This window comes from Battus philenor, unplaced genomic scaffold, assembly GCF_028537555.1.
Source record: "Battus philenor isolate CCGP_79_NKW_IND1 unplaced genomic scaffold, ilBatPhil1.0.hap1 SCAF_27, whole genome shotgun sequence".
NCBI lineage: Eukaryota > Metazoa > Arthropoda > Insecta > Lepidoptera > Papilionidae > Battus > Battus philenor.
Window position 1 is genome coordinate 1257098 of NW_027181690.1, and position 23066 is coordinate 1280163.

Consider the following 23066-nt stretch of genomic DNA (forward strand, 5'->3'; position numbering starts at 1 on the left):
CATTGTAATAGATTATTAAAAATTAACCCATTGAATTAATTTCAATTATAATGACAAGTATTCAATAGTATATCATTGAAAATTATGCAATTGCAGTAGATTTTTGTAAATTACTTCATTAAAGTTAATTAATAAGAATTATTCCATTGTTGTAGGTAATTAATGACAGTTATTTTATTCCATTGCAATAGATTAATAAAAATTAACCCATTAAAGCAATTACAATTATAATGACAATTATTCCTTTGAAGTAAAGTAATTACCATTACACCACGGTAGATAGTTGATACCACACATTCGTTTGAAGTAGATTTATAACAATGATTCTATTCAGGTAAATATAGAATATTATTCTGTTTAAGTGAAGTAATAACGGTAATTACCACTGAAGGAAGTTGATAACATAAAATCTATTGAAGTAGATTAATAAAAATTATTTTATTGAAAGAATGATACCGCCAATTCGAAATCTCATCAATTTATAGCCTTGTATTGCCATAATTTAATGACGATATTATACAAAAATATTCCTCACAGCTATTCACACACTGTCAATTAATATTTACAATATTCAAAACCAGACCGATCAATATTATTTGAAATATATTAAAAACAATGCGTACACAATTCATATATTAAAAATCCGATAATCTTTACCATTCGAACACGTGTGTTATACAGGAATGTGTTTGGATGTCAAAAATCAATTTAAAAGTGTATTTGTATATATTTAAATACATTTCTTTATTTAACTGATCTCAATGGGCATATAAAGTTGTCGACACGTATTAAAAACAATTTAGATATATATATATATATATATATATTTATAAATTAATATAAGGCAACATTACCTATGTGAAATTATAAAATGACTATATATAATATATTAATAAAATTATTAATATACCAATCCACAGACCGAGGCACTGTTGAAAGATCTGGTATTGGAAATTCAAGTTCAATTGTTAATTAAGACAGAACCAAACCTTCGTAGCCCAGGCCGTCCGGATCGGGGCATTCCATGCGATTCTTCAGATGCTGCAGTGTGTTGTGGAAGTGTTTCGTGATCTGCTCCACTTCCTCGGATTGATCGAGATTCGCTAGCTCTTCGCGAATCTTTTGTATAACCTGGAAGAAAAAATATATTTTTTATAATAGGCGCTGACATTACTAACTAATGGGCTCACACATTGTTATCTAACAGGCACAGACATTGCTTTCTCATAGGCACAGACATTGCTACCTAATGGGCACATACATTGCTTTTATATAAAAGTTCAAACCTCAGATAGCGACTTTACCTAATATATTACCAAAAAGTAGCTATGGGAGGTAAGGCACTAAGCGTGAGAGCCCATTGTTTGCATGTGAGTTGAAAAAGTTATTCCAACGAGTCTAAATCTTGGAAGAAAGCATATAGCAGTCAAGAAATGATCAAGCTTAATAAGGTTCCAAGATGCATATATATATATATATATATATATATATATATATATATATATATACTTTATTACATTTCTTTATTACATATAATATATATGGGCAACATATGAACTATATCCTCTCGTTAATCATAAATGCAAGATTTGGCAAATTGCTTATTTTATTGTTACATTATTCTGGTTGGCATTATAAATTTACCACTAGGATATATTGAAATATTATTTAAAATTTTGCACGCTTGTAAGGTTTCCCCATTTGTTTTAGACGATCTATGTAGGAGACTACACATGCTTCGGTTTTTGCAAGCATAAATTAATAGTGCTATGTTAGGGTAATCAAAGACTAGTTGTAGTAGTGATAAGGGATAGTAGTAGTTAAAGCTGCTATTGGTTGTCATTAGAAAGGCATTTGAGGTACTTGTAGTAAAGAGTGAGTAAAAGTTGTTATAGCTAAGAGTAGTAGTCACAGTCAGTAGTAGTAGATAGAACCAGTAGTTGTAGTAGTAATTAGAAACTGCAGTAGTAGTAAAGCTAGTAGCTATAGCAGTAGAACTATTAGCAGTAGTAGTAGTTTGAGCTATTGGTAATGGTTATTAGAGCCTGTAGTAGTAGTGGAGTTATTAATTTTAGTACTTAGAGCTATTAGTGGTAGTTGCAGAACTAGTGGTAAGAGTATTGAGAACTAGTAATAGTAGTTAGAGTTGGTTGTGTGGTTGTGGTGGATTCCATTCCTTTCGTACATCCTCAAACACTTCAGTTATCCATTTCTATTACAGTATCACAGTTTTAATAGGTTTATTAATTATTTTCTCGTGTACATCAATTTTATCACGGATTTATTTTATAATTTTTTTTTAGATCATTGAATCTATTTTAATAACTTTACAATGTTTTATCTACCTATGTTTTGTTCCTGTCTATTGCGTATTGTGCAACTTTCCTAAAGAATTTGAGGACGCACTCTCTTTCATCCTTTTCCATTATAACGGAGGCAAGTGTTGCCTTCTCTATCTTTTTGCCTAGCCGGCATTCGGTCTCATACCGGAGCCCTCGGGACATTCTGCTACCAGGTGAATCGGTCTGGTCCACGCTCGGTTCACAGAAGCACGAGGGGTTTTCCCTGAGTTTAAACGTATGAAGGTACTCAGAGAACCCCCCGTGCCCTGTGAAGAGCTGGAACCACCACCAAGACCGCGTTCACCTCCATGCTACAGAGCGTGTGGTAGGCCGCGACGGCGTCCGTGAAGAACTTCCGCGTTGTCGATGCCGTCGTTCCATTCATGTACCTTCATGGTTGTAGTGGTTCATACTTATGGTAGTAAGTAGTAGTAGTTCTATGTAACGGTAAAATAGGTTAGGCATGGGGTTTACCGCGTCTATGAGGTTGGTGGTTAGGCTGGCATTGCCGCGCTCCCTCAGCAGCGCGTAGCGACCCAGCAGCTCAGCGAGGAGCTGTGCCTGCACGCCGCCGTCCATGCACTGTTGGGCCACGCGCGCCGCCTTCTTCAAGCAGTCCAGGGCACGCGACGCGTCGTTCAATGCCCACTGGAGACAAGAATTATTTGTTATAGACAGTTCTACTAACCTAAAAAAAACTACCTTCCTTACTTTCTTAACTTTTTGATCACATATATACAATGCAATTAAAATAAGAATAGGACGGGCTCTCGGCTAACTTCACTCATATAAGTACGGTTAGCATTAAATATATAAAATAAAAAAATAATAATAATTGTTTTTGTTGATTGTTTAATTTGTTCTACAATGAGCAAAAGAGGTAGTGTTTTACATCGGCGAGCTCGAGAGATTATCAGCAATGTTGATAAGTACTTCGAGGAAGAGAAAAAACTTGCCATTATGTTGTTGGACCAGTTAAAACAAGCAAGAATTGTACCAGGGCCAGATGGCAATATTCATAAATCGCGTGATATATTTGGAAGTTTCATTAAGCATTTGGAAACTGCTTCGAAGGTAACCGAGCGAGTGACTTTAGCCACTGGTATTATTTTTTAACATTGCTTTTTTTGCACACTATACCAAGTTCCCGTTGTGACGTCACAACATGGCGCTAGGCCGGTCCTATTCTTATTTTAATCGCATTGTACACAAATAATGAAGTTGTGTAAAATCCTACCAATTTCCCTTCCTTAGCGCCCTTCCAGAATAGATGAGCGCATAACGCGACCGCACGACTCTGATCAGGTTTCTTCAGCAGCTTGCTCGCAGCCAGAGCGCATTGCGTGCGCATTGGTTCCGCGTTTTCAGCGCCTGAAATTAATTTAAAAAAAATAGTTTTCTTAAAAAACAACTAGTTCTTTTTACGAGATAAATTCGGAAATGAGATCCGCGAAAGAACCAGTCACTATGTAGTTTTTCTGAAGTGGCAACCACGAGTGGGAAGACTCGAAGTGGGAAGACTACCAAACCACCAGGGGAACGGTGGAGGCTTTGCAGTGGACCGCAGTCGCCTCGGACTACGTTGGTGACTCTGGTATTTCTCCGAATTTCATTTCTGGTTTAGAAAATGTCCAATATTTTTACCTTTTTTTATTACAAGTATATATGTTATATACGTATGTATATATGTTTATGTATGTATATGTATGTTTATGTATATTAATGTTCATTTGTTTGTGAATATGTATTTTTTTTGTACACGTGAACTACCCTTTATAAGTACTATTATCCTTACTATGGTTGTCTGTAAGAGATTGCCTTGTGTGATAAGACCGCGCATTGTACTTTTCTGTATATTATGTATCTTATCGTGTACAATAAAGAATATTAAATAAATAAATAAAATATTTAGCCACTTCCGCACATGCAGTGGTAGTCGTGCAACAAAGTGCACCGCCCGCCAGCCCGCTGATAAATGCGTATGCGGCAAACAATGCGAATATCACAACTGCCACCGTTAAATCACTCAACACGTGTTTCACCCCTCCACGTGACATCTTCAGGAGTTATATTACACCGATTAGTGCCAAACACAGAGTGAGCCAATATATTTCGCTATAAAACCGAGTGCACTCAACTTGTTAAAAAAAAACACCCTGTATAGTAAGGAATTACTTACCGAAGCAGTTGATTTGTTCGAAGGTTGCTATGATAAGTGTTATGGCGGCCAACTGAGCTTTACTGTCTGATATTTCGTCTTCGTACAGCGAGAAAGCCTGCGATAAATACTCGTATGCTATTGTCTCGTGGTTCGCGAAACCAATCTCACTAATCGCCAGAGCTCCCTGTAGGTATAACCTGAAAAAAACAAATCACTTCTTATTATACAGGTTGTAACATTACTATCTGACAACCCTACTATATATGTTCAACAATTTTCAATGGTTCTAAAAAATTAGAATCATTTAGAAAAATTATATATATATGAATTTATCATCTCATCTTAAAAACAATGTTAATATTTGTATTGGTTAAATGTGATCTCAATATTATTAACAATTTTATACAGCAATAATTAAAGTTACACGATACATCAGGATCACACTTTTTTATAAGCGCAGATCTAACAGTTTAATTGTGTCAATAGAATATTATTAATGATAATATAAAGCAATGGAGACGACTATGATCGGAGCAATGGAGACGACTATGATCGGAGTTTCGCTGCGAGATCCAATCAGAAATGAGATGTTCCGCAGAAGAACCAAGATCACTGACTTAGCTCGAAGAATTGTTCGTCTGAAGTGCAAGACAGAGCATATCGCTCGTGCTCATAGAACGGAATCTTAAAGAGCGAACATCAGTCGGTATACGCAGCGTGGGTGGGGAAGAGTGTAGCGTTTTGCTTTACGCTTTCCTATACCACATCTAGAAGATACTATAAAAACTCGACACCTATCGTAGCTATCCCGTTTTCATATGTTGATAACAACGCCATCTAGTTGCGTTATTTGCAACAGTATGCTGTCATATCGATATGTGTGTGTGTATCGATATCAACTTTGTAATTTAGCGCCACATAGTAAGGGTTGAAAGGTTCAGGAGTATCGTCTACGAGTTGGAATACGTGGCTGTTGGTTAAGATCCGGAGAAGTAGCTAAAAGCTTAGCAGGTCATCGTGGCGATCTTTGAGTAACGCCAATAATTTGTTTTAATTTTCCAGGAGCTGACATAGGTTACATAAATTTAAATAATTCTATAAGTAATTGGTGTCAAAAATATTCGTTTAAAAAGGCTCATGTGGCTCGCGAACCGCAGTTTGGCCACCCCTGCTCTATTACTTTTATTTTCATTATGTCCATAAATCATCTTTCGTCGTCACATTCTTCATAATATCACATCTCTTATTATTTCTTTTTTTACGTTTGTTCATCTCAACTGTAAAGTTTTCTATTACAATACTTTGTTTTGTTCAAAGTTATGACTTTCTTTATGACCACGCAGTATTGTAAGAATCTGTGGCTAATCATCCCTGATAGGGGATGCAATGCTGCCACTCTCTACGTTCCTTCTTCCATCTCTACTCTCTCTCTCTCTAGCTCCATCTCTATCTCTGTTCGTATACCACTGAATAACGCCTATAAGTTATTTACAACATCCGAGTGAATCTTACCTTAGCGGCAATTCTGCTAATTCTGCTTTAACCAGCATGCTTATAGTCTGATGACAGAACTGGAATATCTTCTGGCATTTCTTCTCCCACATCTCGTCCTGGACCAAAAAAATTAAAATGTACTCAGATGAAGATAGATGGCGCTAGTCGATTCTTAACCTATATCGATAGGTTGTTTCAAAATTATTAGGGGCACTGGTAAGTAATGTCGCTTAAAGTTAAATTCACACGACTACATCTTAAACAAGTTTTTATTTATAATCAATATATTTACCTTCGTTATCAACAATATTTTGCCATCTAGTATACATAAATCAATGCCGGAGCGGTAACAAATCAATCGGTTTTTCTATAAAATATGTCGACAGAAACGACATTACTCTCCGGTTTCCCTACAATATCCCTGAGATGAAACCTTGGTTTAGTTAGTTCAAATATTTTAGACTCGATCGACCGCTATTAGAGTTTAATTCAACAGCTAAAATTTCTATCACTTCGAAATAATATAGGTGTTGAAAATAAAGTTATAGATGTAACGTTGCATGTCAGCGTTCCATATGTCTAAATTAAAATTTTAGTCCAAAAAAATTGTCACATAAATTACAATAAAGTAAAAATTGTTGACACTTGGCGGGGCAAGATAAATCTCAAGTTGCGTGGGATCGTGGAAGCGTGCTATTGGTTCAACGGACCTTTGTTTTTTTAACAAACATTCCAATGCGCCCGCGCACTAGCCACGGCAGTGTACATCCATTGACCGGGAGAAGAACCCTGGCCTCGGTCGCGTTCACTAGCTAGGTGTCGTCTCACGCACCGACGCACACTCTTTATGTCGGTTGCATTCATCAGCTATGTGACATTTTTATTTAATGGAATCAGGCGTTACCTTGCGGAAGTCCATCCTAAGTAAGTAAAGGACCAATATTTAGCCACTTCCGCACATGCAGTGGTAGTCGTGCAATAAAGTGCATCGCCCGTCAGCCCGGTGATAAATGCGTATGCGGCAAACAATGCGAATTACGCAACCGCCACCGCCAAATTACTCAACACGTGTTTCACCCCTCCACGGGACATCTTCAGGGGTTATGTTACACCGATTAGTGCCAAACACAGAGTGCTGAATTGGCATGTGCGGAAGTGGCTAAATATTGGTCCTGTTCTTACTCATGTGACATTTCACACGCCGGGGCTAATTCGAATTTACGTTATAAATTCATTTCGTATGGTACAAAGCCATTATCATTACTTAAAAATCCCCAAAAGTTAATCCAATACAGGACATAAATCATACCTGATCCTTAAGATCTTTGTACACGAAAGCCAGTCGGTACGCGTGGAACAGGATCGGCGGGAACGTATGTTGTATCCTCCTTGCACCTCCACCCTGGAGGGCTTTCCTCGCAGCACTCAGGATTAGGTACTGCTGGTCTGCTGAATCCGATCGGAAGTGATGGATTAACCTGAAAGGATACATAAAGTATTTGTAACATTGAATCGTCTATCTAATATATTCAGGCGTTACTTCGCGGAAGTCCATCCTAACTAAGAAAGGGACTAATATATAGCTATTTCCGCTATGCAGCAGTAGTCGTGCAATAAAGTGCACCGCCCGCCAGCCCGCTGATAAATGCGCGTGCGGTAAACAATGCGAAACACAACTACCACTATATTAGATGGCAAAAGGTTGATAACAAAGGTGACTATATTGTTGACTAGAAATAAAAACTTGTTAAAGGTGTAGTCATGTGAATTTAACTTAAGAAAGCGACATTACTTTCCGGTCAACCTAATACAAGAAACGCTACTAGAAGTCTAGAAATTTGATGGTCAAAGTAAAAAATACAATAAAATCATAAAAGTATAAGAATAACTTATATAGTATCGCGCCATCTATTGACAATAATTAACAACAAACACAATGTGGCTTTGCAATAGTATATATATAAACATAGGTATATTTACAAATACATATGTTATATATTCTATGTATTTATATAAATCTATAGTATATACAACATATAATTAGTATATAGTATACCTTTTGACAAAAACTGTGCGTAATAAATTTCTTGAATTTATAGTGACAATTTTATTGCATCATTTGCGGGTGAAAGGGTCTTACGAATATTTTGTAGAAATGGACTTTGTGTCGGAAGGAGAATTTGCAATAGAAGCATATGAATGAGTAAAGCCTATTTAGAAGCTAGGCTTTATTCCTGACCATGCGAATCCTCTCCTACCCTTCCAGACTGCTTTAAACACCTCTTGTCATAGGTCGCCATCTTGATAAATTTCTAAGTGTTGCCATATATTTTCCCAAAGCGCCTACATATATTGTATAATAATTCTCACATCTTGTAAAAAAGTACTATTAACACATCTATTTTAACATCCATTATTATTAAGTTTAATTAACTATATATATAACTTCGACGATGTAACCTAGTTAAAAAATAGAAATTTCTAGAAAGGCGTTCTATATGGTAAAGTATAAAGATGTACAAGAGTTTTTTTATCACTTACCTCGCCAAGAGACCCTGCTCCTCCATGAAGTCCTCTACATCTGGTGCCGACGTGAGCTGGTCCGTTTGATCCTTTACCAGGACATCGAGCATGGACAATACTGACTCCACCTTTAAATAACAAATAGTTGCTTGTAAAATTTTACTACTGCTGGGACCAGAACCAGATAGATGAAGGGTTCCCAGTCTTCACTCCAGAACTTTAAGGCGTAAGCGGCCAAAAATTCTGCCAGTCTACTGCAATTTTAACTTCGTTCTTCTCTCTCTTTCTCTCTTTCGTTCATCTATGGATCACCTTATTACTAATTCACTAGATCGGTGGGGGGGGGGGTCAAAAAAAATCACGTAGGCAGTTGTTACATATTAATGAATGAATGATGAATGAATGTGAATACTAAATGATAATGCAAAGGTGTTAAATACGCTTAACAAAGATTTATTGTAAATCCACATAATTAGAATCAATAACCTTTTGATTATTGGACAGACAAACATATTTATCATATTTTCACTTAATTGTTCTAGAGACAAGTTTATATATATAAATAAACTTGTATATATCATTAAACCTATTGAAAATACTTACATCCTCCGGTGTAGAAACCAGCGTATCTGTCTCCAGTACATCATTGACAAGGTGAACAGCAATCATCACTCTCCCTGGATGATTCAGATGCGATATCAAAGGCGCGTAATTCTGCAGACGTATCAGTGTCAGGATGTTCTTGTAATGATCAGCTGGAAGCTTCAGGATCTTCATCAGCTCCTTGAATACGGGTGTGTTGTGTTCTAAATTCGGTTTACCGCTGCAAAATATAAAATATTAAATTGTAAATATAAAGTAATAAATGTCATAAAAAACTAGACAATACATGTGCCTAATAATACAAAATACTTATGTGACATTATACACAAGAATTATGAATACCACACAAGACTTAAATGTCATAATTTAAAATACAAGTTGTATACAAAACTTTTGTAAAATAATACAAAAATATTATGACATTCTACACAAAAATTATGTAGTATATTACACAACACTTAAAAGTCATGATATCCAAGAACTATTTTGCGTAATATTCAGTAACAGAAAACACTGACTTTGAAATAATACCATTGACTTAATTGGCAATGCGCACAAGATTTATTTCATATTACACAAGACTTATATCGTGTAATACACGAGACTTATATAGCATAATACACAAGACTTATGTAGTAAAGTAAATCATTACATTTGCTATTATTAGAAAAGGTGTTTGATTACTAGTAACAAGGGATTGTAAGCTATGATTAGATTCATAGTAAGATAATTGTGTGTGTGAAATAATAAATATTTATTTAACACACAATTACACATATAAAATAATTAAAAAAGTGATGAATAATAGCTATACTAAAACAGGGCTTCCTAAACTATGGGTCGCGACCCCTAATGGGGTCGCGTAGCAAAATTCTGGGGTCGAGAGATTTTAATGTCAAATATTTATATATACTATTTTATAACATCACTAGAGTTGGCGGAATACAGTGGACTTGCAGCGTCTAGACACGAGCATTCGTTGATGGTTTTAAACTAATATAAATACAATTTTATAATTTTTTGTGCAATTTTTAATTTTACATTTTTGTATGTTTCCAAACGAATTCTAAAACTACATATTTTGATATGTATATGTATATTGTTACCTAATAAATAAATCATCAAAAATATTAATTTATTTTTCTTTTATATATGTATGGAGTCGTCAAGAAACTCGCAATATATGGGGTCGTGAATGACAAAAGTTTTAGAAGCCCTGTAGTAAAACATAACATGACAAAATAAACACTTGTAATTGATAAAAATATTTCATATTTCAGTAGGTATAAATGATTCGTAATGTCAGGCATATTGTCTGAAGTGGCAGTTATTGGTGCAAATCGTTCCTGACCGACTACATCACAATGTGATCAATTGATAACTTGCAATGATCCATTTCACATTCCATTCAGACATTTCAGTGGCAAAGTCTGATGACGATGGTCTTTGTCAAGTGTTTCTGGTGATTATTTATGGAAGTGAGACATGGTCATTTACGATGGATGATAAGGCTCGAGCTTACTCAGACAGCTATGGAGCTGGCTATGGCCGATGACACTAAGGCCACCAACTTGTGTAACAGTTAAGCATGTGTCTTCAGCGCTCCAATAAATAAATATATATATATATATATATATATATATATATATATATATATATATATATATATATATATATATATATATATATATATATATTATTCACGGTGAAATCCACATGATAATAATAAAAGAGAAATTAGGATAAGATTGAACTCTCCTGATTTTAACTTCTACAAAATCACATGTTACCTGAAAGACTGTAAACATTTGTGAAAAAATAACGGGGTATATATCATTAATTAATATTAAACACATATTTTTAAAAATTAATTCAAATATATTTATATATTTGTGAAGGCAAGCAAGGAAACATTGCTAATTTATCACAACACTTTATAGTGGTGTTGATTTTGGGGGGAGGCCTATGCCCAGCAGTGGACGTCTATCGACTGATATAATGATTGATGTACTTAAAATGGCTATAAACGCACCTGCTTTGATGTATATCCGCGCAAATCTTATCCGTATGCGCAAGTACCCGGTCAACATAGTTCAATTTATCCGGGTGGCAGCGCTGGGCAAGTTTCAGTAATGCCAACTGCAAGCTCAGCATATCTTCGGGCGCCATGTCCGTTCGACTCTGGGAATTCAAGCGATCAATTATTTACTATCGAGGTGACAAGTTACAGGGATCAGTTCTACAGAAATATACACCAATATATAATACTAGCTGATCCCGCAAACGTTGTTTTGCAAAAAAAAAATATTTTTAATTTTCAATTTAAAAATAAGGGTTGATCGTAGAGGGGTGAAAATTTATGGTTGTATATATTCTTGTATGCTGTATCATAAAAAAATAAAAGCAAAAAATTTCGTTAAAAAAATAAAATTTTTTTGTGAACAAGTGTGAACAACCTTTATCACTTAGGGGTATAGAAAATAGATAGTAGCCGATTCTCAGACCTACTGAATACGCATATTAAATTTGGTAAAAATCAGTCAAGCCGTTTCAGAGGAGTTCAAGTTCGAACACCGTGACACGAGAATTTTATATATTAGATATTCCGATATTGTTCACAGCACTTCCTGACTCTATGATTTATATACCACACCTTCACATTTTCTTTGTCTATGGCCAAAATTAAAAAAATACCTTGTGAACATTTGTCTCACTCGCACTTGATATCTATCTCACTAGCACTATCAGTAGTACTATCCCGATTTTTTACATACAAAATATATTTATGTAAGTAAGTATAAGTTAAGTTTTACCTGTGTAATGGCAGCAACTTGATCGGAGAACACTTCAAACAATTGAACCTCCTGTTCCTTTCCATCTTCCAGTACCACACTTAGATTTACATTACCTTCGTTCCTCTGAAATATAACATATAACCTTTATTTGTACACGTTAGAAAATAAATATATACATAATTATCAACGAATAAGAATTTTTGGTGTTTTCACGGCCCACAACTGGGTGGAACGACGAAATAGTGGCGGCGACGGAAGTGGGGATATTTCTGGGAAGCACATGTCCAGCAATGGACATCCTATAGCTTATATTTATGTGTGTAATGCAGTGATTCCCAAAGTGGTCTATATCGACCCCTAGCGGTCTATAACAACCTGCAAGGGATCTACGTCAGCGAAAAAAAATCTGGGGGACCATGAAATGAAAATGGGGGTCCACGATAGTGGATCTCAACACATACACTGATAGTACCTATTTACTTACACCATACTATCTTATAATATCAAAACATTTACATTATTTATAAAAGTACCTATGAAGTAAAAAATTTATTATATATGTTTATAAAATTGTGTAAGTTGTACGATGTTGGTATTCGCTTTGTGGTCGCAATACATTTTGAACATACACTAAACTTCACTACAGTTAGAAATTTACAGGAAATCAATATCAGGTAAGTAGGGGGTCTACCCAACACGCAAAAACATTGCAAGGGATCTACAACATAAAAAAGTTTGGGGAACTCTGGTCTAATGAAAGGTTGTTGATAACGAAGATGAATATATTATTGTTTAGAAATAAAAACTTGTTAAAAATGTAGTCGTGTGAATTTAACTTAAGAAAGCGACATTGCTTTCCGGTGTCCCAGATATATACTAGGTGACCAAAACATGTAAAATAATAAAGCCTTTTAATCATACCTGACTGTAACTAGCAAGGCGTTCGATGAGAGCAATTATGATGTTCTTAATGTTGACTCCTGGCTGCAGTTCTGCACAGGATTTGAGGAACGGTTGAAGATTTGCCAGGTGGAATTCATCAGGGAAAACCTGCAATCAAATTTAATATTATACTGTGATCAAAAAGTAATGTAGATTTGTTTATAAAATGTAAATTCTTTTTATAAACACTTTTTATTCTTCCAAATCAATTTCATATCCTTCAAAGTTTTTTTTTCAATCTTCGAAACAATCAGGATAGTCTTTCTCCAGTATTCTCTTCAAGACCTTCGATTCAGTATTTATCACCTAAATCCAGTTTAAACAAGATCTCCGCATTGGCTTTTTGAGTTTGCTGAATAGCTAGAAATCGCACGGAGCCAAATCAGGAATCACGAATATTGTACCACCATATTGGATGTTGATGTTGGAAAAGGTTATCGAATGGTGACCACACGAGATGGTAGACACGGCGTGGGGCTCGCACCAGGTGGACCGAGGATATCCTTAATGAAGGGATCCCAAGACCAGTCCTGGTGATCTTTGGAGGAGACATATGCCTTGCAGCCAGCGTCTATCATCTGATAATCATTCCTATCTTTCGCTCGTGGGGTGGCGAGTGATACGGTTGAAAGAAATAAAACTGTATAGAATAAAGTACTTAATAAACTCTGCACAAAGTAAATTGTTAACTAATAATAAGAAGTAGAAAAAGAAATGTGTAATAAAGAATTAAGAAAGTAAAATAAATGTTTAAATAAAGATAAAATAAATGTAAGATAAAATTAAAGAATAAAAATAAATAAAATGTACCTAGCCACCTTAGAGTAAGAAGATGATGGAAGAAAGGCGAGGAAAGAAAGAAGGTATAAAAGAGCAAAACGAAAGATATTGTGAAGGACAAAAGTAAAGAATGAAAGATATTGTGACGCGTGAAAGAGAGTGATTAATAAAGAAAATATTAAAAAAGTTATTGAATAATAAAATCCCTGATCCCAATAAGTTAGGGGTACGAGAGGCCCCCAATAGCGGGGGCCATTAAAAAAAAATCATCTGATATCATGATGATGGTGACTAGTGAACATAGTATGAATACACAGGTACCTGTATAATACATTCCATTAGGTATTCCTGGGCGATTGCATCCCGGCAGCTGACCACCTGTTCCAGTATCCCGGGCAACACAAGACGACCATAGTCGTCAACCGTCACCGACTCCAGCTGGGACAAACGGACCAGGTTCGTTCCAACGAGGATCCGAAGCTCGGAGCGTTCACGTTCACGACGTTCCTTATCTCTATGGAATTCAAAATATCATCTAAATACCTTAACCCTTAAATGCATGGTTTCTTATTGCAGCCTGGAAAAAATGTTTCCTGGTAGGTATTCTAATATATAAAATTCTCGTGTCACGGTGTTCGAACTTGAACTCTTCTGAAACGGCTTGACTGATTTTTACTAATTTAATATGCGTATTCAGTAGGTCTGAGAATCGGCTACTATCTATTTTCTATACCCCTAAGTGATAAAGGTTGTTCACACTTGATCACAAAAAAAATTTATTTTTTTAAAGAAATTTTTTGATTTTATTTTTTTATGATACAGCATACAAGAATACATACAACCATAAATTTTCACCCCTCTACGATCAACCCTTATTTTTTATTTGTTAATTAAAATATCAATTTTTTTTTGCAAAACAGCGTTTGCGGTATCAGCTAGTTACAAATATCTATTAAAAAAAATAGATTTGCCGCCGAAACTTGCATAATTTCTTTTTTGACACTCAATATATTTATTATCTATGGTCGTCGAAGTGCGTTCGGAAACACATACCACACGAATTAAAAAAAAAGAAACGTGGTATGTATACATTTGGCAACAAGATGCATTTAAGGGTTAAGAGATGGGCAGCTCGCATGTTAAAGATAAGAGAGATATATATCTTTGCAAAAGATATAATCACTCTCCAGCTCGCGTGCATTGCAATTGTATCTCTATGTCTTTACACTTAAGACTCAATTTGCATGATGAGGTACAGCTAGTTCAGAGTTAGTAAGAAAGAGATGGGCTTATATAGCAATTTACACGTAAAAGAGAGAGACGGATAGCTATTGCATGTTTCTATCAAAAATCTAAACTATAGATTTTCGGAACGAGTTTCCGCGGGTGCGTTTAGTTTTTTTATGCTTTATGACAAACATATAAAATGTTTAAAAGGAAGCAAATGCAATCAAAAAACCTCACAAATTCGACATAATTTTCAAGATTACATCATTTCAATTTCACACGTTTTATTTCGCTTTACCGAGTTACCAAGTCTGAGATAAAAGATCCGAAGATATAAAGGATATATCTTTAGTCTCAGCTGTCTTATTGTCTCACAGCTGTACTGAGCTAAATGAGTTAAAGATATAAAACTGTTATATATAATATATCCCAAGATAGAAAACTTATAAATCGCCCTTTTCTTGTCAAGGATACATTTTGCTCATCTCTAAAATACGTCTAAGTAGACATTTTGGAATCTTCAATTACTTTAACATTATATATATTTACACACAATATTCGAAATGTAAAAGAGAAGAGAGAGGAATGAGTTGATGAATGAATGATATTGAATGAAAGAGAAAGGCAGAAGCATGTGGAATGATAGCGAGGGCCATAAAAAAACTCGGAATTACACACTTCTACTATAACAGCCTTCTAGAAACTCAACAGTTGCGCTTTTTAAATGTCAATCAACAAAGATCCATACATATCGTTCAACTATAGACTCTTGAATGCTATAAGGTTTATTTAATAACATACTTTTCTATGTATGTTGCACATATATCAGGGGTGGCCAAACTGCGGCTCGCTCGCTTTTTATTGATTTTTGGCTCCGATTGATTGTGGAATTATTTCAATATTTAAATTTACACAACCTATGACTGCTGCTGGGAAATTCACTAATTTAATAATTATTATTATTATTATTCCACCATAAAATTTGCGAAATCCAAACACCGATCGTAATTAACTAACCGGCGTCTTAAGTATTATTAGGAGTGCTGTCATATACGTGTGCATATATCTAACTTCAATACACGTATTTTGTACTTTTGTCATATAATTTAATAAATATAATTTTTGTTAGAAACATTCTTTTTCGTGTTTTAAATGCGTATTTAATAGCGGCTTGCTAAAAATTTCAAATTTCGAAATATTTCACGCATTATAAGAGCTTGAACACTCCTGACATATACTAATGTGATCAAAAAGTAAAGTGAAATTGTCATTCAAAACTCCCGCTCATTAGGAAGCCAGATAATTTTTCTCTATATCGGTATGACTGTCTTTAACATTTTTAGCGTCTGTTTATCAAAAGTCGGAATATCATTTGTCTCAGTCCAAACCATTTTGAAGGATGTTTTGTGTTTCAAAAGTAAAGGTTCGATTGGTCGATGTCATACTGCATTGCCAATGCGGGGCCGATGATTTGACACTATTGAGGAGATGAGAGACGAATCGTAGACCTTGAAGGCTGTACCGGAAAATAACTATTCAGACTGTTTCAAGAACTAAATAGAATCGATAAAAAAACTTTTAAGTTATACGGTTTTATTTGATATCCATATTGTGGTGGTCATGGAAAAATATGTACCTAGTCCGCCATATTGCAACGGCGTCCATCTTGAATTTTAAATTTTGACATAATCATCGTGTTTTACTAGTGTAGCCCTTTCATTTGATACCCATATTGAGGGGGTTAAAGAAAAATATGTAATCCGCCATTTTGTATCGGCGGCCATCTTAGATTTATAATGTTATTGATTTTATTATATTGTATTGTCATCTAAATTAAATGTGTGTACCAAATTTCAGATCAATCTGACAACGGGAAGGTGCTCAAAATTTAATTTCTAATTTTGACCCAAATAAATTCTGTACGGGTCGAACTAAGAAAACCGTTTAAAAATACCCTGGCAATTGTGATGAAATTGATTTGTAATAAGCAATAAATAACTTACAATTTATAAATAAATTCACATTACTTTTTGATCACAGTTATCTAATATATAAAATTCTCATGTCACGGTGTTCGAACTTGAACTCCTCCGAAACGGCTTGACCGATTTTTACCAAATTTTACATGCGTATTCAGTATGTCTGAGAATCGGCTACTATCTATTTTCCATACCCCTAAGTGATAAGGGTTATCATCCCAAAATTATTTTTATTTATTTTTTAGACAAATTTTTTAGTTTTTATTTTATTATGATACAGCATACAGAAATACATACAAACCTAAATTTTCACCCCTCTACGATCAACCCTTATCTTACATTTGTTAATTAAAAACTTTAATTTTTTTTGCAAAACAACGTTTGCGGGATCAGCTAGTATCTTATAAAGATACACAATATGTCTAAGATACTATAGATGGTTATAAGGATATATACCTGGAGTGACCCTGATGCTGCATTCTAACCCAAAGCTTGTTCATTTCGGCGAAATTCATCAGGACAAAATCAATGGCATCGCGCACCTGAAAGAGACATACATATAATTATTTAAAAACCAGGCGTTACCTTGCGGAAGTCCATTCTAAGTAAGAAAAGGACCAATATTTAGCCACTTCCGCACATGCAGTGGTAGTCGTGCAACAAAGTGCACCGCCCGCCAGCCCGCTGATAAATGCGTATACAGCAAACAATGCGAATTACACAACTGCCACCGTTAAAACACTCAACACGTGTTTCACCTTTTCACGGGACATCTTCAGGAGTTATGTTACACCGATTAGTGCCAAACACAGAGTGTTACATAGATATAATTATTGCCTTTTGCGTAAATATTAGGAGAGGTCTATATCCAGTAGTAGATGTCCCACAGCTGAAATTATGATGAATGATCACTGTTACCCATCATCTTCATCATACCAAACTACAGATGCCCACTGCAAGGTATTCTCCAATATACCTTCAGGAATCTGAAGACATATCTCACAATACTATTGGCGCTGTGAGGAATGTTTGAGGAATGAAGATGATCTTCATCACAACTCTATATTCAGGCATGCCTTGTTTTTTCTTTGTATTTTCTTATATATTAAAACTCCATTTTACAACACCATAGATAATACACCTATCCCCCGATTTACACGGTAGATGCGTTCCTGAGGAAAACGTGTAAATCGAAAATTAAAAATTTTCAAGTCAAAACCGTGTAAATCGAAAAACTCGCAGAAAATGCATGACTCTTTTTCAATAATTTTAGGTGTACACAGATAATAAAAAAAAGCATTGACCGGTTAAAATATTTAATATATTACGGAAAAACTGTTTTTTTAATTTATTTACAATATACATTAAACAGAGGAACAAAAAAATTACTCTCATTCTTTTTTTGGGAATCGAAGGTTCGAATTCACTTTCATCACACGAAGTTATTTGTGCCGATTCGATGTTTGAAGCAGAAATATTTACATTATGAGAGATGGTAATAAAAATCGGTTATTAAAACAAAAAAAAACATATTCGGAAAACCGTGTAAAAGCGAAAACGTGTAAAACAAGTACCGTGTAAATCGGGGGATAGGTGTATATTAATTATATAAGGATTTCAACTCACTGTTCCTTCGTTATCATTTTGCGCTTCAGCTGTGTCGGGTAGGATGTTCCTGGTGCATTGCAGAAGATAGTTCCTCAGGAACAGACCGCGCAATGGATGCTGCACACCTCGGCACATTTCCACCAAGTCCTAGAATTTAACTCAAGCTAATGTAATTTCCACTTTATAGCATACCGTATAAGGTTCAAAATGCTTTGTTAAGATAAGTAGATTTGTTATCTGACTATAGAATGGCAGTGATACTGTGTTCACTAGGTTTAAATTATCTTCTTTGACTAATTACATATTTAATTTTGTCCAAAACATGAACTTTGCCATTATGTTAGTGATATAAAAGGTTTATATATACCCGGCGATAAATATTGCAAATCTAACCAATATTTTTATTTATATTACAATGTCTCAATTTTTATATATTATTATGTACCCAACCCAACCCCAACCTAAAGCCACCACTTATAGAAAAATTGATGTATTTTAAACAAAGAATAAAAATAATTGTCAAAAAAACAAATGATACTTGTTGTAACTACTCCTAATAGATACCACACTGTTTATATTTCGTACGACAGAGATAGCGCTCTACGAAGCCGAAATTAGCCGATTGTCTCTTTCTAAAGGTCGATGTGCAATATTTATCGCCGGATGCTGTAATTATTTGTTAATATTTACACCAAGAGCATAATATATTACATATAAGTTTTATACTGTATTGTATAATTTCAAATATGAACTGCAATTGTAGGCTTCCACATCATTGAAAGTTAGCTAATATTTTAACATATACTTTACTTAAGATACTATGAAATATTAAAAAGTTAGTTCAGCGCTGCTTGGTTTATAATAAACACAGAAATTAAAAACATTTGGAAATTTCAACTTTATGTAAACTAATTGAAAAGTCTAATAAGAACTATAAACAAATATTGGAATGTCATAACTTCAAGGTCTTTTATTTACACAAGTGTATTCCAGCTAAAAATATTCAAGACTAGATTAAATCTGAACTCAACTATGGAATATGACATCCTGAGAAGTGCTTTATATTCAAAAACAAATATCCTAATGACCAAATTTAATTTAAGCTTTCAAAATTAAAAAAAAAAACATATAAATGGTGTTGTTATTTAACATAATAAATTCAAGTAATTATTTTAAATTACAGAACACTAAACAATATAATAATAAATACCCTCTCTTTGAAATAAAGATATATTTACAGATTAAATTCTTTTCTTATATGACATATTACAGTTAGTTCATTAGAGAACTTGAAATTGACAATGCCTGCTCATTCCACTCTGTTTATGGAGAAATCTTTCACTGTTGTCGCAGTCAGATTATGAAATGAGCTACCAGAACTAATTAGATGCTCTAAATCGCTGTCAGCATTTATAAAAATGGTAAAAGAGCACTTTTTTCGCCTTTAAAATAGGATATTGTCTAGCATCATATACATCATACCTATGTACATATGTATATGTAAGTATTCTTGTAAGTATATGGGTGTGTGATAAGAGGAAACGAGCAGAGTATATATATATATATATATATATATATATATATATATATATATATATATATATATATATATATATATATATAGACTGCTCTCTGTAGCTAACCAAACTTTAAATATGAGATTACCCGAAGCTGCTCTAAAAATAACCAGATATTTGTTTATGACAGACCTTAATTCTTGGGAAGTTTATAGGAAGGCAGTTTGAGTGATATTTGACGCCATTTTTAAAAATTGAGGCACATTCACAGTATGACATTACTATTGCACCACCATTCATTAATTAATTAAAAACCTTCTGTGATAGTTTAGATAGATTTTTTCTTACAAAAAATGTACACACTATGTATATATGCATATATATAAATACTTATATCACTTTGTATACATGTATATATGTGTTTGTATTTATGTACACCCTAAACTGCCCTCTCCTTCATGTCTCTCAACTCCATCGAAAAGTTGCCTGGTAGAAATCACCTCGAGTAATAAGACTACTCCTTATACCATATATTGATATAACTTACCTTTAAAAGATCTCTCCTTAGTATAGTATTCGTCTTAATATAAACCAGGCCAACAGTGATCAACAAATAAAGCCGTGGTACAATGTTGCCAGCGTACTGGACAAGCTCATAGAGGTCAGGCACCTTCCTGCCCTTCTGGAACTCCTCCAACAGATACAGTTCCAGGTGACGAAGCTCATCAGTTATCGCCATATCTATTTTTGTATTAAGGAATATTTTACTTACATCAAATAACTAATAGCAAGAAAGAAAGGTTGTCAATATATTGTTACTAATTTCGATACAAATGTAAAGGACAAATCCAGTGGCGACGGTAGATGCGAAACAGGCAGGCCTGGTGGAAGATGGTGGACCAAAGACATGATCAAGATTGCGAAAAATCGCTAAACGTGAACAGCGAGAGACCAATCATAGTGGTGATCTTTTGGTGCCTCACATTGGGCGTCTGTCAGCTGAACATGATGATGAACAACATAATGGAGAAAGATGCCATTATATTCTCTGACACAAAATCAGTGCGGTGCCACTTGATTGTGGAAACCGACCTGCAGATACAAGAAATATTTCAAATGACTGATTAATAAGCCATGATAGGCTAGCATTAAAATACTTAGGCCTGCGATCATAGGTAGTAAGTAAAATTCCCGGGAATTTGTGCATTATTTATATTGGATTACCTCTGCTCACAAACAAGTTTCCAGAGGATTGGCAGCGTCCTCCATGTATCATAATACCATACTGCCGTTGTCAACTCATCAACCATTCATGGTAATTACGATATACCTCCTCATAAATAACTTTAGTGTAGTCCTATGTTTTAATAATAAAACATCACTCCCTTAAAACAGCAGTATTTTACACCAATTTTTTTTCTATTTAAGATGTCCTGGTTTACCATGATGGCAATATAGATCCTAACCACAAAACAATAATAGCCAAGTTTTCATCAAATTAAATAATTATTATTTAAGATACAATAAGCATTTAAATTCCTCATATAGTACCAGATATAATAAGTAATACCTTTCACATATGCTTCCTCCTTAAATCCTATGGATCCCAAACATGAGCAATAACGGTAAAACAATTATAAAATAAGAAAATGAATAGCATATCACTAGATAGGGGTGTACATCCAACAGTGGAAAAATTGTGTTGTCTAAAAGGGCCGCAATGCCAAGTCCTGCTTACATAAAATTATATATATATATATATATATATATATATATATATATATATATATATATTTATATATATATATGTGTGTGTGTGTGTGTGTGTAAAGTAAGAGTTGCAAGGTTATTGTACACATACTTGGGTTGAGACAGGGGCAGAAAGAAGTAATAGCTATGGTGGGTATCTTTCTATGAGATCAAATTACAAATGAGCAGGTCACTTATAGAGCAAAACAAATGACTACTGGGGTCTTAATGAGCTTGGTTGGAGACCATAGACTGGCAAATGCAACATGAGATGGAAGACCAACAAGGGGTATAGACAACCTTGTTAATGTCATCAGAAGACTCAGGATGCAAACCACTTCCAATAGGTCCTATTGTAAATCTACAAAGGAAGTCAAATTCATATTGCATTCATAGATTTTCATTAATATTTATGCAAATTATATAGAGATATTTAATTAGTAAATATTATGTAAAAAGGATACAAAGCTCATAATAGCTTTTCGGTGAGAGCAGAGAAGTTCTCAGTTCTCCCAGCATAGTGGAAGCATGCTTGAGAGCATCCATTAGCTTTGACTTGTCCAGACATCTTTTCATCTGAAATGCCTGTAAAAAAACGTATGATTTCATTAAAATAATTCTAAATTTACTTAATGTTAAGTTTATTAAAATTAAAAACATTATGTGGTAATTATTGAGAACTATTATTTTATCAAATATTTTTAAAAAAATACGATATAATAATACAAAAACGAATATAATAATACAACGACGAGAATTTTAACATATCGTTACTGTTTATGATGGCTAATGTTTTATGAGTATTAATTATAAATAATTAATTTAGTATTTACCTGAACTTTGACGACATTTAACGCCTCGTCCAATAACTTCTCCTGTTCTTCGACCGGTGAGGTCTGGTTCGTCATTTGTGCCTGTATATATTAACACATTTTTATCACATTATTGCAATTCCATGAGCGAAGCCAAAAGAAATAAAACAAAATTACAAAACAGGAAACTACGGCAACATACATTAGACCAAATATACAAAAAAGGATGGTTAACGCGCTCCATTTTATTCGGATTACACAATAAATACCGATTCAACACACCTGTGACGGTTTGCAATAACAAGACGAGAAACACAGAACTCTGTTTCCGATAAGAATTGTTTTTGACGAAATTCTCTTTGGGATTGAGTGGGAGTTGTTGATTTTATCGCAGGCTCGACCGTATTTGTAATTCTCAATGTGACAAACTGATATTAATTGACAACTTTCACAGATAATCGCAGAACCTGTTATAGGTTTAAAATGTAATTTTAAATTAATAATTTTATATGAATTAAATGAAGATAAAATTTA

General features: G+C 34.3%; 1 protein-coding gene across 1 annotated transcript; it reads right to left on the minus strand.

Annotated features, from left to right (window-relative positions):
• Positions 1-855: 855 nt before the first annotated feature.
• Vps35 (Vacuolar protein sorting 35) lies at positions 856-22776 on the minus strand. Its single transcript, XM_068768791.1, has 18 exons — positions 22735-22776; positions 22554-22634; positions 22185-22305; positions 20519-20712; positions 18473-18601; positions 17303-17388; positions 13962-14154; positions 12840-12968; positions 11937-12041; positions 11156-11304; positions 9124-9343; positions 8539-8648; positions 7307-7475; positions 6016-6113; positions 4522-4700; positions 3580-3713; positions 2817-2990; positions 856-1131 (listed from the first exon to the last, which is right to left on the minus strand). Exons 1-18 carry the CDS (start codon positions 22774-22776, stop codon positions 973-975), a joined length of 2472 nt encoding a protein of 823 aa, XP_068624892.1. The 3' UTR covers positions 856-972.
• Positions 22777-23066: the final 290 nt, after the last annotated feature.